General features: G+C 45.1%; 1 protein-coding gene across 8 annotated transcripts in view; it reads right to left on the reverse strand.

Annotated features, from left to right (window-relative positions):
- LOC110539098 (adhesion G protein-coupled receptor B1) overlaps nucleotides 1-13,415 on the reverse strand; it is a 111,370-nt gene that overhangs the window by 15,913 nt on the left and 82,042 nt on the right. For all 8 annotated transcript variants that reach the window (XM_090193768.1, XM_090193759.1, XM_090193748.1 and 5 more), the window contains exons 16-18: nucleotides 11,744-11,846; nucleotides 10,072-10,115; nucleotides 5,220-5,346 (exon numbers count right to left, since the gene is read on the reverse strand). In XM_090193768.1, the coding sequence (XP_090049894.1) occupies nucleotides 5,220-5,346; nucleotides 10,072-10,115; nucleotides 11,744-11,846 (274 nt within the window). The remainder of the gene's footprint in view (nucleotides 1-5,219; nucleotides 5,347-10,071; nucleotides 10,116-11,743; nucleotides 11,847-13,415) is intronic.

A 13,415-nucleotide genomic window follows, 5' to 3' on the forward strand; every position in this document is an offset into this window, starting at 1 on the left:
GCGGTGAGTTCCCCTCTCTCTCTCTGTCTGAAGGAAAAAGATTACGAGTGCAGCCAAATGGAACAATGTCCGCTGAGACCGAGTAACTCTTACAGCCTCTTATAGTGTAGCCTCTTCCGGATGGGAAGTCTCTGTCTCTCTCACTAGGTGATTGCACTGTACGCAATTCACATCCCACATCCCAGCTCTGCCATTAGTGGAGACAGAGAGTCTCCACTAATGGCAGAGCTAGGATGTGTGATGTGAATTGCGTACAGTGCAATCACCTAGTGAGAGAGACAGAGACTTTCCATCCGGAAGAGGCTACACTATCCCAGAGTTGACCTAAAACTGCCTTCAGATAGGGTGCATATACAGTTGAAGTCATTTTTCAACCACTCCACACATTTCTTGTTAACAAACTAAAGTTTTTGCAAATCGGTTAGGACATCTACTTTGTGCATGAGGCAAGTCATTTTTCCAACAATTGTTAACAGACGGATTATTTCACTTAGAATTCATTGAATCACAATTCCAGTGGGTCTGAAGTTTACATACACTAAGTTGACTGTGCCTTTAAACAGCTTGGAAAATTCCAGAAAATGATGTCATGGCTTTAGAAGCTTCTGATAGGCTAATTGACATCATTTGAGTCAATTGGAATTGTACCTGTGGATGTATTTCAAGGCCTACCTTCATACTCAGTGACATCATGGGAAAATCAAAAGAAATCAGCCAAGACCTCAGAATTGTTTTTTTTTTACCTCCACAAGTCTGGTTCATCCTTGGGAGCAATTTCCAAACTCCTGAAGGTACAACGTTCATCTGTACAAACAATAGTACGCTAGTATAAACACCACGGGACCATGCAGCTGTCATACCGCACAGGAAGGAGACGCGTTCTTTCTCCTAGAGATGAACGTACTTTTGTGTGAAAAGTGCAAATCAATCCCAGAACAACAACAAAGGACCTTGTGAAGTTGCTGGAGGAAACAGGTACAAAAGTATCTATATCCACAGGTAAACAAGTCCTATATCGACATAACCTGAAAGGCTGCTCAACAAGGAAGAAGCCATTGCTCCAAAACCACCATAAAAAAGCCAGACTACGGTTTGCAACTGCACTTGTGGACAAATATCATACTTTTTGGAGAAATGTCCTCTGGTCTGATGAAACAAAAATAGAACTGTTTGGCCATAATGACCATCGTTATCTTTGGAGAAAAAAGGTGGAGGCTTGCAAGCCAAAGAACAACGTCCCAACCATGAAGCACGTGGGTGGCAGCATCATGTTGTGGGGGTGCTTTGCTGCAGGAGGGACTAGTGCACTTCACAAAATAGATGGCATCATGAGGCAAGAAAATGATGTGGATATATTAAAGCAACATCTCAAGACATCAGTCAGAAAGTTAAAGCTTGGTCGCAAATGGATCTTCCAAATAGACAATGACCCCAAGCATACTTCCAAAGTTGTGGAAAAATGGCTTAAGGACAACAAAGTCAAGGTATTGGAATGGCCATCACAAAGCCCTGACCTCAATCCCATAGAACATTTGTGGGCAGAACTGAAAAAGCGTGTGCGAGCAAGGAGGCCTACAAACCTGACTCAGTTACACCAGCTCTGTCAGGAGGAATGGGCCAAAATTCACCCAACTTATTGTGGGAAGCTAGTGGAAGGCTACCTGAAACGTTTGACCCAAGTTAAACAATTTAAAGGTAATGCTACCAAATACTAATTGAGTGTATGTAAACTTCTGACCCACTGGAAATGTGTTGAAATAAATAATAGCTGAAATAAATAATTATCTCTACTACTATTCTGACAAGTCACATTCTTAAAATAAAATGGTGATCCTAACTGACCTAAAACAGGGAATTTTCACTAGGATTAAATGTCAGGAATTGTGAAAGACTGAGTTTAAATGTATTTGGCTGAGGTGTATGTAAACTTCCGACTTCAACTGTAAGTCTCTCAATGGCTAAATGGTGGTCTTGATTTGTTGGTTGCTGTCCTGTATCAATGCAGATATACAGGTATACATACAGTATCATCGTGTTAACAGCTGTCCAACCATCAAGACTTTCTGGGAATCACCATGGAAACTAGTAGTTCAATGATACCTAGCCTGGGTGTGTCTAGTTTGTAGAGTCAGACTAACAGGCTTTGATTAAGACATTTCACTGAACTCTGTGTCTGACTGTATGTGACTCAAACCCAAGTAGGATAGCTTCTAAATGAACATGAATCAATGAATGAGTCGTGGTGTAGCTACAGCATGAGGAACAGTCTCTCTGATATAATGGGAAACACAAAGCTGTTCTGTGGTTCTGCTGAGTTAATTGATCTATGTCTTACTATCTAGAGGTCTACTATGGATTACATTTTCAAAGGCAGGTCTGTAGGTGTATGAACTGCGTACTCACAAACCCACGAGACATTCTAACAAATAGTTGTCTGTCTCTCATACACACACACACACACACACACACACACACACACACACACACACACACACACACACACACACACACACACACACACTAATTCATCCTATTCCCAAAAACACAAGCCTGCTGGGTTCAAGTTTGAGCCTTTTGATAAGACTGCAGTGAATTTCTCTCTCTCCTTCTACAGCCTGCAGCTGAGTAGGACTGACTGAACGTGGTAACATTACAGAAGACAGGAGAGGAGAGATGAAGAGAGTGAGTGATAAAGGGGCGGGACAGAGACCTACTATGTGGAGAGAAAGAGAGAAAGAGAGAGAGAGAGAGAGAGAGAGAGAGAGGCAGAGAAAGCAGCAGAGGAAAAGGATGTGGGAAAATGACTAAGCAGGAGGGAGAGGAAGATGGGATAAAGGGGTAGAGGAGAGACAGTGAGAGACTGGGTGTTTGTCATTCTGGGGCTGTATGAGGCTAGCTGCAGACAGAGGAGAGGAGAGGGGATGCGCCATTCAGAATGTGGCAAGTGTTGTTGCAGGAATAATTAGCTAGTTCAATATCCATGGCTGTCTCACAACCCCACTAGCATGGCAGGAGGGAAGAAGGGAGGGAGAAGATGAAAGAGAGGGAGGGGGAAGAATGGGAGGAAGAGAGAGAGGGGGAGGAAAAGGAGTGCCCTTCTCTCCTGGCACAGTACCAGGTGAATATAATTGCGACAATATGCTTCCCTTAGGGCATCTAAAAGCCCCCAGACTGCGACACTGCTGTGAAACGGCCTGTTGAGTGCCCAGGTAGAGAGGGGGATAAATAGAGGTAGAGAGATGGAAGGAGGAATGAGGGGGAGGATAACACTGTGTCCTGCCAGGGAGAAGCAGCGATCACTTGCGGAGTGCTATTAACACATGATGCTACTACGACTGCTGCCCATCGCACAGGCACACGCCAAATAAACAGTGTGTGTGTGTGTGTGTGTGTGTGTGTGTCGTATGTGTAACCGTATGCACGTGTGCAGCTGTGTGTAATAAGGATAGCAACTGCTTCTGTGTGTGTATAGCAAGTGATGATCTGTAAACATCTTGCAGAGGTGCACAAACACACACACAAACACACATTTCCAAGATCATCCCCCCCTGGCTGAATAATCGTAGCTCTAGGATGGACGAGGGGAAGACGGCGGGAGTGTGAGAGAGGGAGAAGAGTGAGATACAGAACATCAAACACACAGCTGCAGATTCTCAGGGCGAAAGACTGCCGTGTTTATTTTGCTTTCCTAAGACCCATCAAATCAAGCCTGTCCATTGCTTGCAGGTGCACATTTTCTCATCCTTATCCCCTTCTTTTGATGTAGCATTTTGGAACCGCCATATAAAAACCACATGCATATCTGAAACGAGTAAATGTCGCATCTGTCTGAATATTTTGGCCCAGGAGGGGTAAATTAATGGTATTCCATCCCTCCCTTCATCCATCCATCCATCCATCCGTTCTTCCCTTCCCTCTATCTAGGCGTTCTTCCCTTCCCTCTATCTAGGCGTTCTCCCCTTCCCTCTATCTAGGCGTTCTTCCCTTCCCTCTATCTAGGCGTTCTTCCCTTCCCTCTATCTAGGCGTTCTCCCCTTCCCTCTATCTAGGCGTTCTTCCCTTCCCTCTATCTAGGCGTTCTTCCCTGCCCTCTATCTAGGCGTTCTTCCCTTCCCTCTATCTAGGCGTTCTCCCCTTCCCTCTATCTAGGCGTTCTCCCCTTCCCTCTATCTAGGCGTTCTCCCCTTCCCTCTATCTAGGCGTTCTTCCCTTCCCTCTATCTAGGCGTTCTCCCCTTCCCTCTATCTAGACGTTCTTCCCTTCCCTCTATCTAGGCGTTCTTCCCTTCCCTCTATCTAGGCCACACAGCACAAAGGCTGTGGTGGTGAATTAGTATAGGGTCTTCTATAGCTTTAAGAACCATTGGTGCCCGTCCATGCTGTTACCAGGGCAACTAGTGAACAACTGCTTCAGAGGCAGTTTCCAGTCTAATAATAACTAATCGCTCTGAATGAACACTTCCTCACAATGACAGTACTGGGCTTTTCATCTCGCCTCAGAAACTGGGCCACATTTGAGCGGTTTGAGCCATCACTGGAATTCTGCAGGGTTTGGTAAAGATATTGTCATATCAACACACCTATTTATCTCCAGCTGGAATCAAATAGTGATTATCTATGATTTATTCAGTTATTTCAGTCCCATTATATGTTATTGCATCATTTGATAATATTTAGGCAGCATGCATGGAGCATAGCAGCATTCCAATGGAGACATGTGCAGGGAAATATTATTTCATTTGTATTCATTTGTTACATTGGACAGGGTTCACATGAAATATGCAAGGATTCTGATCATGATTATAATAATAGCTTATCTAAAACCCTAAAATAATTGTTCACATAGACTAACAATTTCTTATTCAGCAGGTAATGTGTGCAAATCAATAGTCAACACGGTCATTTTGCAGTTGGAATATATAAACTGAATGTACCTCGACTACAATGTGTCATGTCGACACAAATCTCCCTTTTCTGCTCGGTGGGACGACTTGAAAGATGCCCAAATTATTTATTTGAAAACACACTGAGCACTTGCTGAATGGCATCTGCATGTCGCAAGCAAGAGAGAGGAGAGAGAGAGAGGGCGGGCGCGCGCGAGGGTGCTGTTGATACCGAATGGCAATGACGCCCTTTTCCACTAAACCCGTGAGATACATACACAAGCACCTCGATTCGGATACCCTAACATAAAAGAATGAAGGAAGTTGTCGGACTTACCATGTCAGGATTTAGCCGTGCTAAAATGGCGAAGGTAGAGAGTCTGTCACACACGCATTTGGTGCTGAATGAGTCGATAGGCACGGCTCTGCAGCCCCTGGCAGACCACGATCCGAGCAGCGATGAGCTGCGGGAAAAGAGAGAGAGCGCTGCGGTGAATAAAAACGGATGAAAGCTAGTCAAATCCCCCACCACGTTACAGACACCAGCTATTTAATTCCAAATCCCCTTTAAATCTCCGCGGTTAGCGAGCAAGAGCGCAGAAAACGCAGTGAAAATGGGGATGAAAGGTTATCTGTGAGCCAGACGCCGTGCTGCTCAGGTTTCTGCTTGGCCAGGTTATTGCAATATAGAGTTGGAATTCAGAAATGACCCAAAAACAAACAATAGCAAGGGGTTATAACAACAATAATAATAATAATAATAATAATAATAATAATAATAATAATAATACAAATCTAAGTTATTATTACATCTCATTATTTATCCCTAGATTTAGATTGCGTTATTGGTGGAACCATTTAAAAGCTAAAGAGATTATATTTGTGTACGGAATATACAATTAATCAGCTGGAAAACATGTTTTATTGTGTGAACCCATTTTACAGTACTTCATGTGGCTATAATGCCATCCTAACTTCCATGTACAGGTAAATAGGTTTGTGATGGCCTGGTCTAGGTCTTTGTTGTAGCATACTGGACAATACATCAACAATAACTGCATGTCTAACCCAATAGGAAAGCACTTTAAATACATATGTAGTTCATTTCTCTGTTATATTGTTAACCATTCTTTAGTTGAGCGTATTCATCAAACCGGGGTGGCAAGGTAGCCTAGTGGTTAGAGTGTTGGACTAGTAACCAAATCTGTCATTCTGCCACTGAACAGGCAGTTCCTAGGCCGTCATTGAAAATAAGACTTTGTTCGTAACTGACTTGCCTAGTTAAATAAAGGTTAAAAAAAAATGTGAATTCTGAGTATATACCCCATTAAATTCCCTCATTTAATGGGGTATTCTCAGTGGCCAGTGATGTTGCATTGCCAATACGCTGTCCACTACAATGTGGTGCTGAACTCCAAATATCAGAAACCATATTTTCCCACTATTCATGGTGCTGAAATGTCAGACAGCTATTTCATTGTTGTTTACAACATCAGACCTTCCACAAGTGGCTAAGTTACCACACAGCTGTTCTAAAACCCTGACAAAGGCTCAGTTTTAGTCCTCTCTTCATATCGGTCTGACTGGAGGTGCACAGAGAATGACCCAATCGTTGTTGGTTCCTCATGTCGTCATGGGAGTTGTGTGTTTCTCTCTCCCATGGCACAGTGATGCTGGTTGGCACATTGGTGATGTCACACTCCATCCATCTCAAGTGAGCCCTTACATCCTCTTCCCAAACAGAGTGGTCCCCAAAGGGACTCATCAAGACTAGGGGAACATGGTCTCCTCCAGGTCTCTGGGGCTAGTGGCACCAGGAACACACAGCAACCCCCAGGGTTAACCAACCAACAAATCAACAAACTAGTGACAGCCTGGGACTGTGCTTCAGCAGACCTGGGTTCATATTGTAGTTGTGTTCTTTCCAATACTTTGAAAGAGTGAATTGCTTCAGTCTGGAGAGCCCGTTGGGAAGGGTTTGCACTGTGTTGAGTATTCCAGTGGTTACATTGCGCTAGGCAGGCTCAATCAAGAGCAGATGAAGTATTTGAAAGAAACCCAATACTATTTGAACCCAGGTCTGTACCTCAGGGCCAAACACATCTCATCACAACACACCACGGCCTCCAACAGGGTCACCCACAGTGCACCAGGGCCACCTCACAGCAGTCCCTGATAGGGTTACCCATGGTGCATATGGTTGGAGAGTATTAAGGGGTGAAAACCATGACGAGCAGAGAGAGAGAGAGAGAGAGAGAGAGAGACAGAGAGAGAGAGAGAGAGAGAGAGAGAGAGAGAGAGAGAGAGAGAGAGAGAGAGAGAGAGAGAGAGAGAGAAGTACAGTCTTGTAGCCCCAGGAGTAGGCTCAGTGCTAACATTCGCACATCACCCTAACAGAAATCCAATAGTATAACTCAGCGCAGAGTCTCTGTGGATGACACGATTAGGCCGCTCTCCCAACCACACAGCAAGCCACAGCAACACACACACACACACACACACAACACACACACACACACACACACACACACACACACACACACACACACACACACACACAGGCCTCACCGCGGTCTGATGGGATAATTTGGGTGGCGGTCCAGCAGCACGGCATGTGTGAACGGTCCCTGCCAACAACAGGCCAGGACCACATCAATGAATGGGACAGCAGGGTCTGCCTGACCGCTACAACATCCCAGACATCCCTGGGTTAAAATGCTATTTGAAATCTTTTAAATAAGCTTAGAGTTTGCTCTAGTCTGCCTCCAGAGCCAAATGGGCAGGGTTGGCAACTTTTCCAACATTTCTATAGCGTCTAGTGTCCTGAATTTCCGCCTGACTGACATGCCCAACGTAAACTGCCTGTTACTCAGGCCCAGAAGCCAGGAAATGCATATAATTGGTAGCATTGGATAGAAAACACTCGGACAACGCAGTTAGATTAACAAGAAATTAAGGTTTTAAATGATATACCCCCTTCTTGTATGTTCATGAATGTTTAATATTTCGATTATTTATTTGAATTGCGCGCCCTCCAATTTCACTGGATGTTGTCGGCTGGTGTCCCACCTATCCCGAAGAAGTTTTAAGCAAGACAAGCTCAATCAAGCCCAGGTGAAAATATTTGACATTATTTCAGAAATGGTTTTGTCTGGTGCTATAACACCCAGTGATGGAAATCATAATGAATGATGTATTAACTAAAACCAACAGACAGATTAAAGAACAGGGGAAGCTACATTCAATGAGAAACAAACTGTAAAGAGAACAAATCAGATTGTGGGTTTCTAAAGAAGTAGAGGTGGGTGAGGAGAGATAAGGTAGGGAGGGTAACTGAGCCAGGTCAGGAGCAGGTCATTATGAATCTTGCCCTGAAGCAGAACTGAGAAATTTCCACTAGATGAGCCAACTGCAAAGTCAAAATTGGCTGTATCGTAATATATATATATATATATATACTGTATATTTTGGGCCTTTTGGTCTTAACATAAGGGTAGGGTTAGGCATTAGGGTTAGCAGTGTAGTTAAAGTTAGAGTTAAGGTTAGGGTTAGGTTTAAAATCAGATTGTATTACTTTGTGGCTGTGCCAGCTAGTGACCTCTCTGCAGAGCTGCCTCCAGGGCAAGATTCATTACAATGAATGCCAACCTGCAGGCCAGGGTGGCAACACTGCTGTTGTAATTGATACCCCACCCCAGACCGAAGTGTGAGCCCTAGGAGAGAAGACCACCCGTCTCACACCCGCTTGCCTCGCTCTCTCACAGCCCTTATAAACAAGACACCACCATGACAAGGACGCCTTCTCACAATTCAATTTCTCCCCCCCAAAATTAACTCATTAATCATAGCTGCTGTCCAAGATGGATTTACATTTAACTTTAGAACATGTCACCCCCCCCCCCCCCTCCCTCACCTCCCCCTTCTCTCCCCACACTCCCCAACATGGTGGGTGAAGCTAGATTAGATTTTGTTTTGTTCTCTCTCCCTCTCTCTCACTCTGCCTCTCTATCCATCTTCCTATATCCTCTCGCATCGCTCTTGCTTTCTCTCAACCCTGTATCTCTCCTCTTCCCTCATTGTTCGGTCGTTCTTTCTCTCTCTCGGTCTACATTTCCCTGGTTCAACTTTTTTTATGGCAAAAGATCGTTCTGTTCTATGCCTCGTCTCAGTAACACAAGTGTACACACTTATCGAAATGCAAATCTCCAACCTGCATTGCAATAAAGCCGTGGGCACATTGTGCTTTCTACTCTCTCTTGCTCTTTCTCTCACTCACTCACTCACTCACTCACTCACTCACTCACTCACTCACTCACTCACTCACTCACTCACTCTCTCTGTTTTGGGTTTTAAAACTAAATGGGTACTTTAAGTGTATGAGCCATATGAAGAGTGTGTTAATTGGACCCACATTAGCTATTCAGTTGAACTGTGCAATGCATGTCTCTCTCTCTCTCTCTCTCTCTCTCTTACTACACATATATACACTCTCTTCTTCTCTCTTTGTCCGACTCAGGAGATCCCAAAGCACTCTCCATTCATCCCTCTGTGTTGATGCCTTGGTTCGTGTGCGCGCGGCTACCCAGGAGAGAAAGCTGTGAGCAACACTTTTAATTTTCTACATCCTGCATCAATGTCGGCGCGGTGTTAGCAGCGTGGGGGTTAGTGTCAGCCCCGTCCCATCTCCCGTCACCCACAGAGAGGAGCTCCGGAACCGTCTGACAAACTCAGCACCTTTCTACAGGGTCAGTGTGTGTCATGGGCACTTCGTCAAGATGAGAAACAGTGGAGCGGGAACAGCCACGGAACACAGTCACAGTGGGAGATGATGTGATGTGAGGCCGTCTCCCAAAGTTTTATCCCTCACTGTGAAGGTCCACACCAGCAGGTGTTTCAGAGCCAGGTAGCCAGGCGGGTCCACCATAGAAATATAATGACTTTAGTTCCTGGTTATGGGTACACTTCTTACTTTACATCCTGGCCGCTAGTCCATCCATCATGGTAAATTGACTTGAATGAGGATGTCCATTCTAGTAATTCTATTTCTGTTTTCAGAGCCAGGTAGGATCATAGAGGTCCTATAATTCAGTTGATTCAGGCAGTTCCACCCCCAGGCTCCACACTGCAGCCAGGCAGCCCAGCAGGCACATGGATGTATCACCAGAGAAAGAAATTGACAAAGGCCTTACGTGTCACTCTCGTCCCAGGAGATGCAGGTCTGGTTTGTGGTGCCCTGATCAGAAAGAGAGAAAAACGGTCACATGGTTGACATATGCACAGCCACAGGTCGCAGGGGTGCTGAGGGTGCTGCAGCACCCGCTGAAAAATCACAATTAAAAAAGCATCTTCCCGTGGCCATGGACATATGCTCTGATTACAAATGTTCTCATATACCTCCACATACCTCCATGGACATATGCTCTGATTACAAATGTTCTCATATACCTCCATGGACATATGCTCTGATTACAGATGTTCTCATATACCTCCACATACCTCCATGGACATATGCTCTGATTACAAATGTTCTCATATACCTCCACATACCTCCATGGACATATGCTCTGATTACAAATGTTCTCATATACCTCCATGGACATATGCTCTGATTACAGATGTTCTCATATACCTCCACATACCTCCATGGACATATGCTCTGATTACAAATGTTCTCATATACCTCCATGGACATATGCTCTGATTACAAATGTTCTCATATACCTCCATGGACATATGCTCTGATTACAGATGTTCTCATATACCTCCATGGACATATGCTCTGATTACAAATGTTCTCATATACCTCCATGGACATATGCTCTGATTACAAATGTTCTCATATACCTCCATGGACATATGCTCTGATTACAAATGTTCTCATATACCTCCATGGACATATGCTCTGATTACAAATGTTCTCATATACCTCCATGGACATATGCTCTGATTACAAATGTTCTCATATAACTCCATGGACATATGCTCTGATTACAAATGTTCTCATATACCTCCATGGACATATGCTCTGATTACAAATGTTCTCATATACCTCCATGGACATATGCTCTGATTACAAATGTTCTCATATACCTCCATGGACATATGCTCTGATTACAAATGTTCTCATATACCTCCATGGACATATGCTCTGATTACAGATGTTCTCATATACCTCCATGGACATATGCTCTGATTACAGATGTTCTCATATACCTCCATGGACATATGCTCTGATTACAAATGTTCTCATATACCTCCATGGACATATGCTCCGATTACAAATGTTCTCATATACCTCCATGGACATATGCTCCGATTACAAATGTTCTCATATACCTCCACATACCTCCATGGACATATGCTCTGATTACAAATGTTCTCATATACCTCCATGGACATATGCTCTGATTACAGATGTTCTCATATACCTCCATGGACATATGCACTGATTACAGATGTTCTCATATACCTCCATATACCTCCATGGACATATGCTCTGATTACAGATGTTCTCATATACCTCCATATACCTCCATGGACATATGCTCTGATTACAGATGTTCTCATATACCTCCATATACCTCCATGGACATATGCTCTGATTACAGATGTTCTCATATACCTCCAGTTGTTAGGATGATGAAATAGATTTGTCTAGTGCTTTTCTAAGTGCTAAAAGTGATTTTCAGTGATAAAGGCATGATAAGTCTTTGGAAATGCTCGCAAATATCAGTACCTTGTGTTTTTATGGGATAAGCCACATGATTTGTCAAGACCCTACCTACTCTGTTACAATACAGGGGTCAATTACTACTGAGGTCACTGCTCAGGTCAGAGGGTCAGATGTGAAAGGTCACTCACGTTGTAAAGGTGTGAGAACTGGACCTCCACCGGGGTAGAGAGGGATCCTGGGGTGGGTTTGATGGTCACAGACACTACCTTGGAGTTGAGCACAGTGCTGTTTCTGGAGGGAGGGAAGAACAGAGTGGTGTCACCAGCATAGGACAACACACATGGTCAGGTGAAATATCACAAGGGAACCGCACATCATTGTCATCATTGTCAATCGCTGTTCCCTTCAACCAACTCAAACCTCCCTGCAGTAATACTGCCCCATCTCTACAACACATGTTCCCGTCTCTCCCTAACACAGCAGTAATACTGCCCCATCTCTACAACACATGTTCCCGTCTCTCCCTAACGCAGCAGTAATACTGCCCCGTCCCTACAACACATGTTCCCGTCTCTCCCTAACACAGCAGTAATACTGCCCCGTCCCTACAACACATGTTCCCATCTCTCCCTAACGCAGCAGTAATACTGCCCCGTCCCTACAACACATGTTCCCGTCTCTCCCTAACGCAGCAGTAATACTGCCCCGTCCCTACAACACATGTTCCCGTCTCTCCCTAACACAGCAGTAATACTGCCCCGTCCCTACAACACATGTTCCCGTCTCTCCCTAACGCAGCAGTAATACTGCCCCGTCCCTACGACACATGTTCCCGTCTCTCCCTAACGCAGCAGTAATACTGCCCCGTCCCTATGACACATGTTCCCGTCTCTCCCTAACGCAGCAGTAATACTGCCCCGTCCCTACAACACATGTTCCCGTCTCTCCCTAACGCAGCAGTAATACTGCCCCGTCCCTACAACACATGTTCCCGTCTCTCCCTAACGCAGCAGTAATACTGCCCCGTCACTACAACACATGTTCCCGTCTCTCCCTAACACAGCAGTAATACTGCCCCGTCCCTACAACACATGTTCCCGTCTCTCCCTAAAGCAGCAGTAATACTGCCCGTCCCTACAACACATGTTCCCGTCTCTCCCTAACACAGCAGTAATACTGCCCCGTCCCTACAACACATGTTCCCGTCTCTCCCTAACGCAGCAGTAATACTGCCCCGTCCCTACAACACATGTTCCCGTCTCTCCCTAACACAGCAGTAATACTGCCCCGTCCCTACAACACATGTTCCCGTCTCTCCCTAACGCAGCAGTAATACTGCCCCGTCCCTACAACACATGTTCCCGTCTCTCCCTAACGCAGCAGTAATACTGCCCCGTCCCTACAACACATGTTCCCGTCTCTCCCTAACGCAGCAGTAATACTGCCCCGTCCCTACGACACATGTTCCCGTCTCTCCCTAACACAGCAGTAATACTGCCCCGTCCCTACAACACATGTTCCCGTCTCTCCCTAACACAGCAGTAATACTGCCCCGTCCCTACAACACATGTTCCCGTCTCTCCCTAACACAGCAGTAATACTGCCCCGTCCCTACAACACATGTTCCCGTCTCTCCCTAACGCAGCAGTAATACTGCCCCGTCCCTACAACACATGTTCCCGTCTCTCCCTAACACAGCAGTAATACTGCCCCGTCCCTACAACACATGTTCCCGTCTCTCCCTAACGCAGCAGTAATACTGCCCCGTCCCTACAACACATGTTCCCGTCTCTCCCTAACGCAGCAGTAATACTGCCCCGTCCCTACAACACATGTTCCCGTCTCTCCCTAACGCAGCAG

Source organism: Oncorhynchus mykiss, chromosome 2 (genome assembly GCF_057628025.1).
Source record: "Oncorhynchus mykiss isolate SJ-2025 chromosome 2, ASM5762802v1, whole genome shotgun sequence".
Taxonomy (NCBI): Eukaryota; Metazoa; Chordata; class Actinopteri; order Salmoniformes; family Salmonidae; genus Oncorhynchus; species Oncorhynchus mykiss.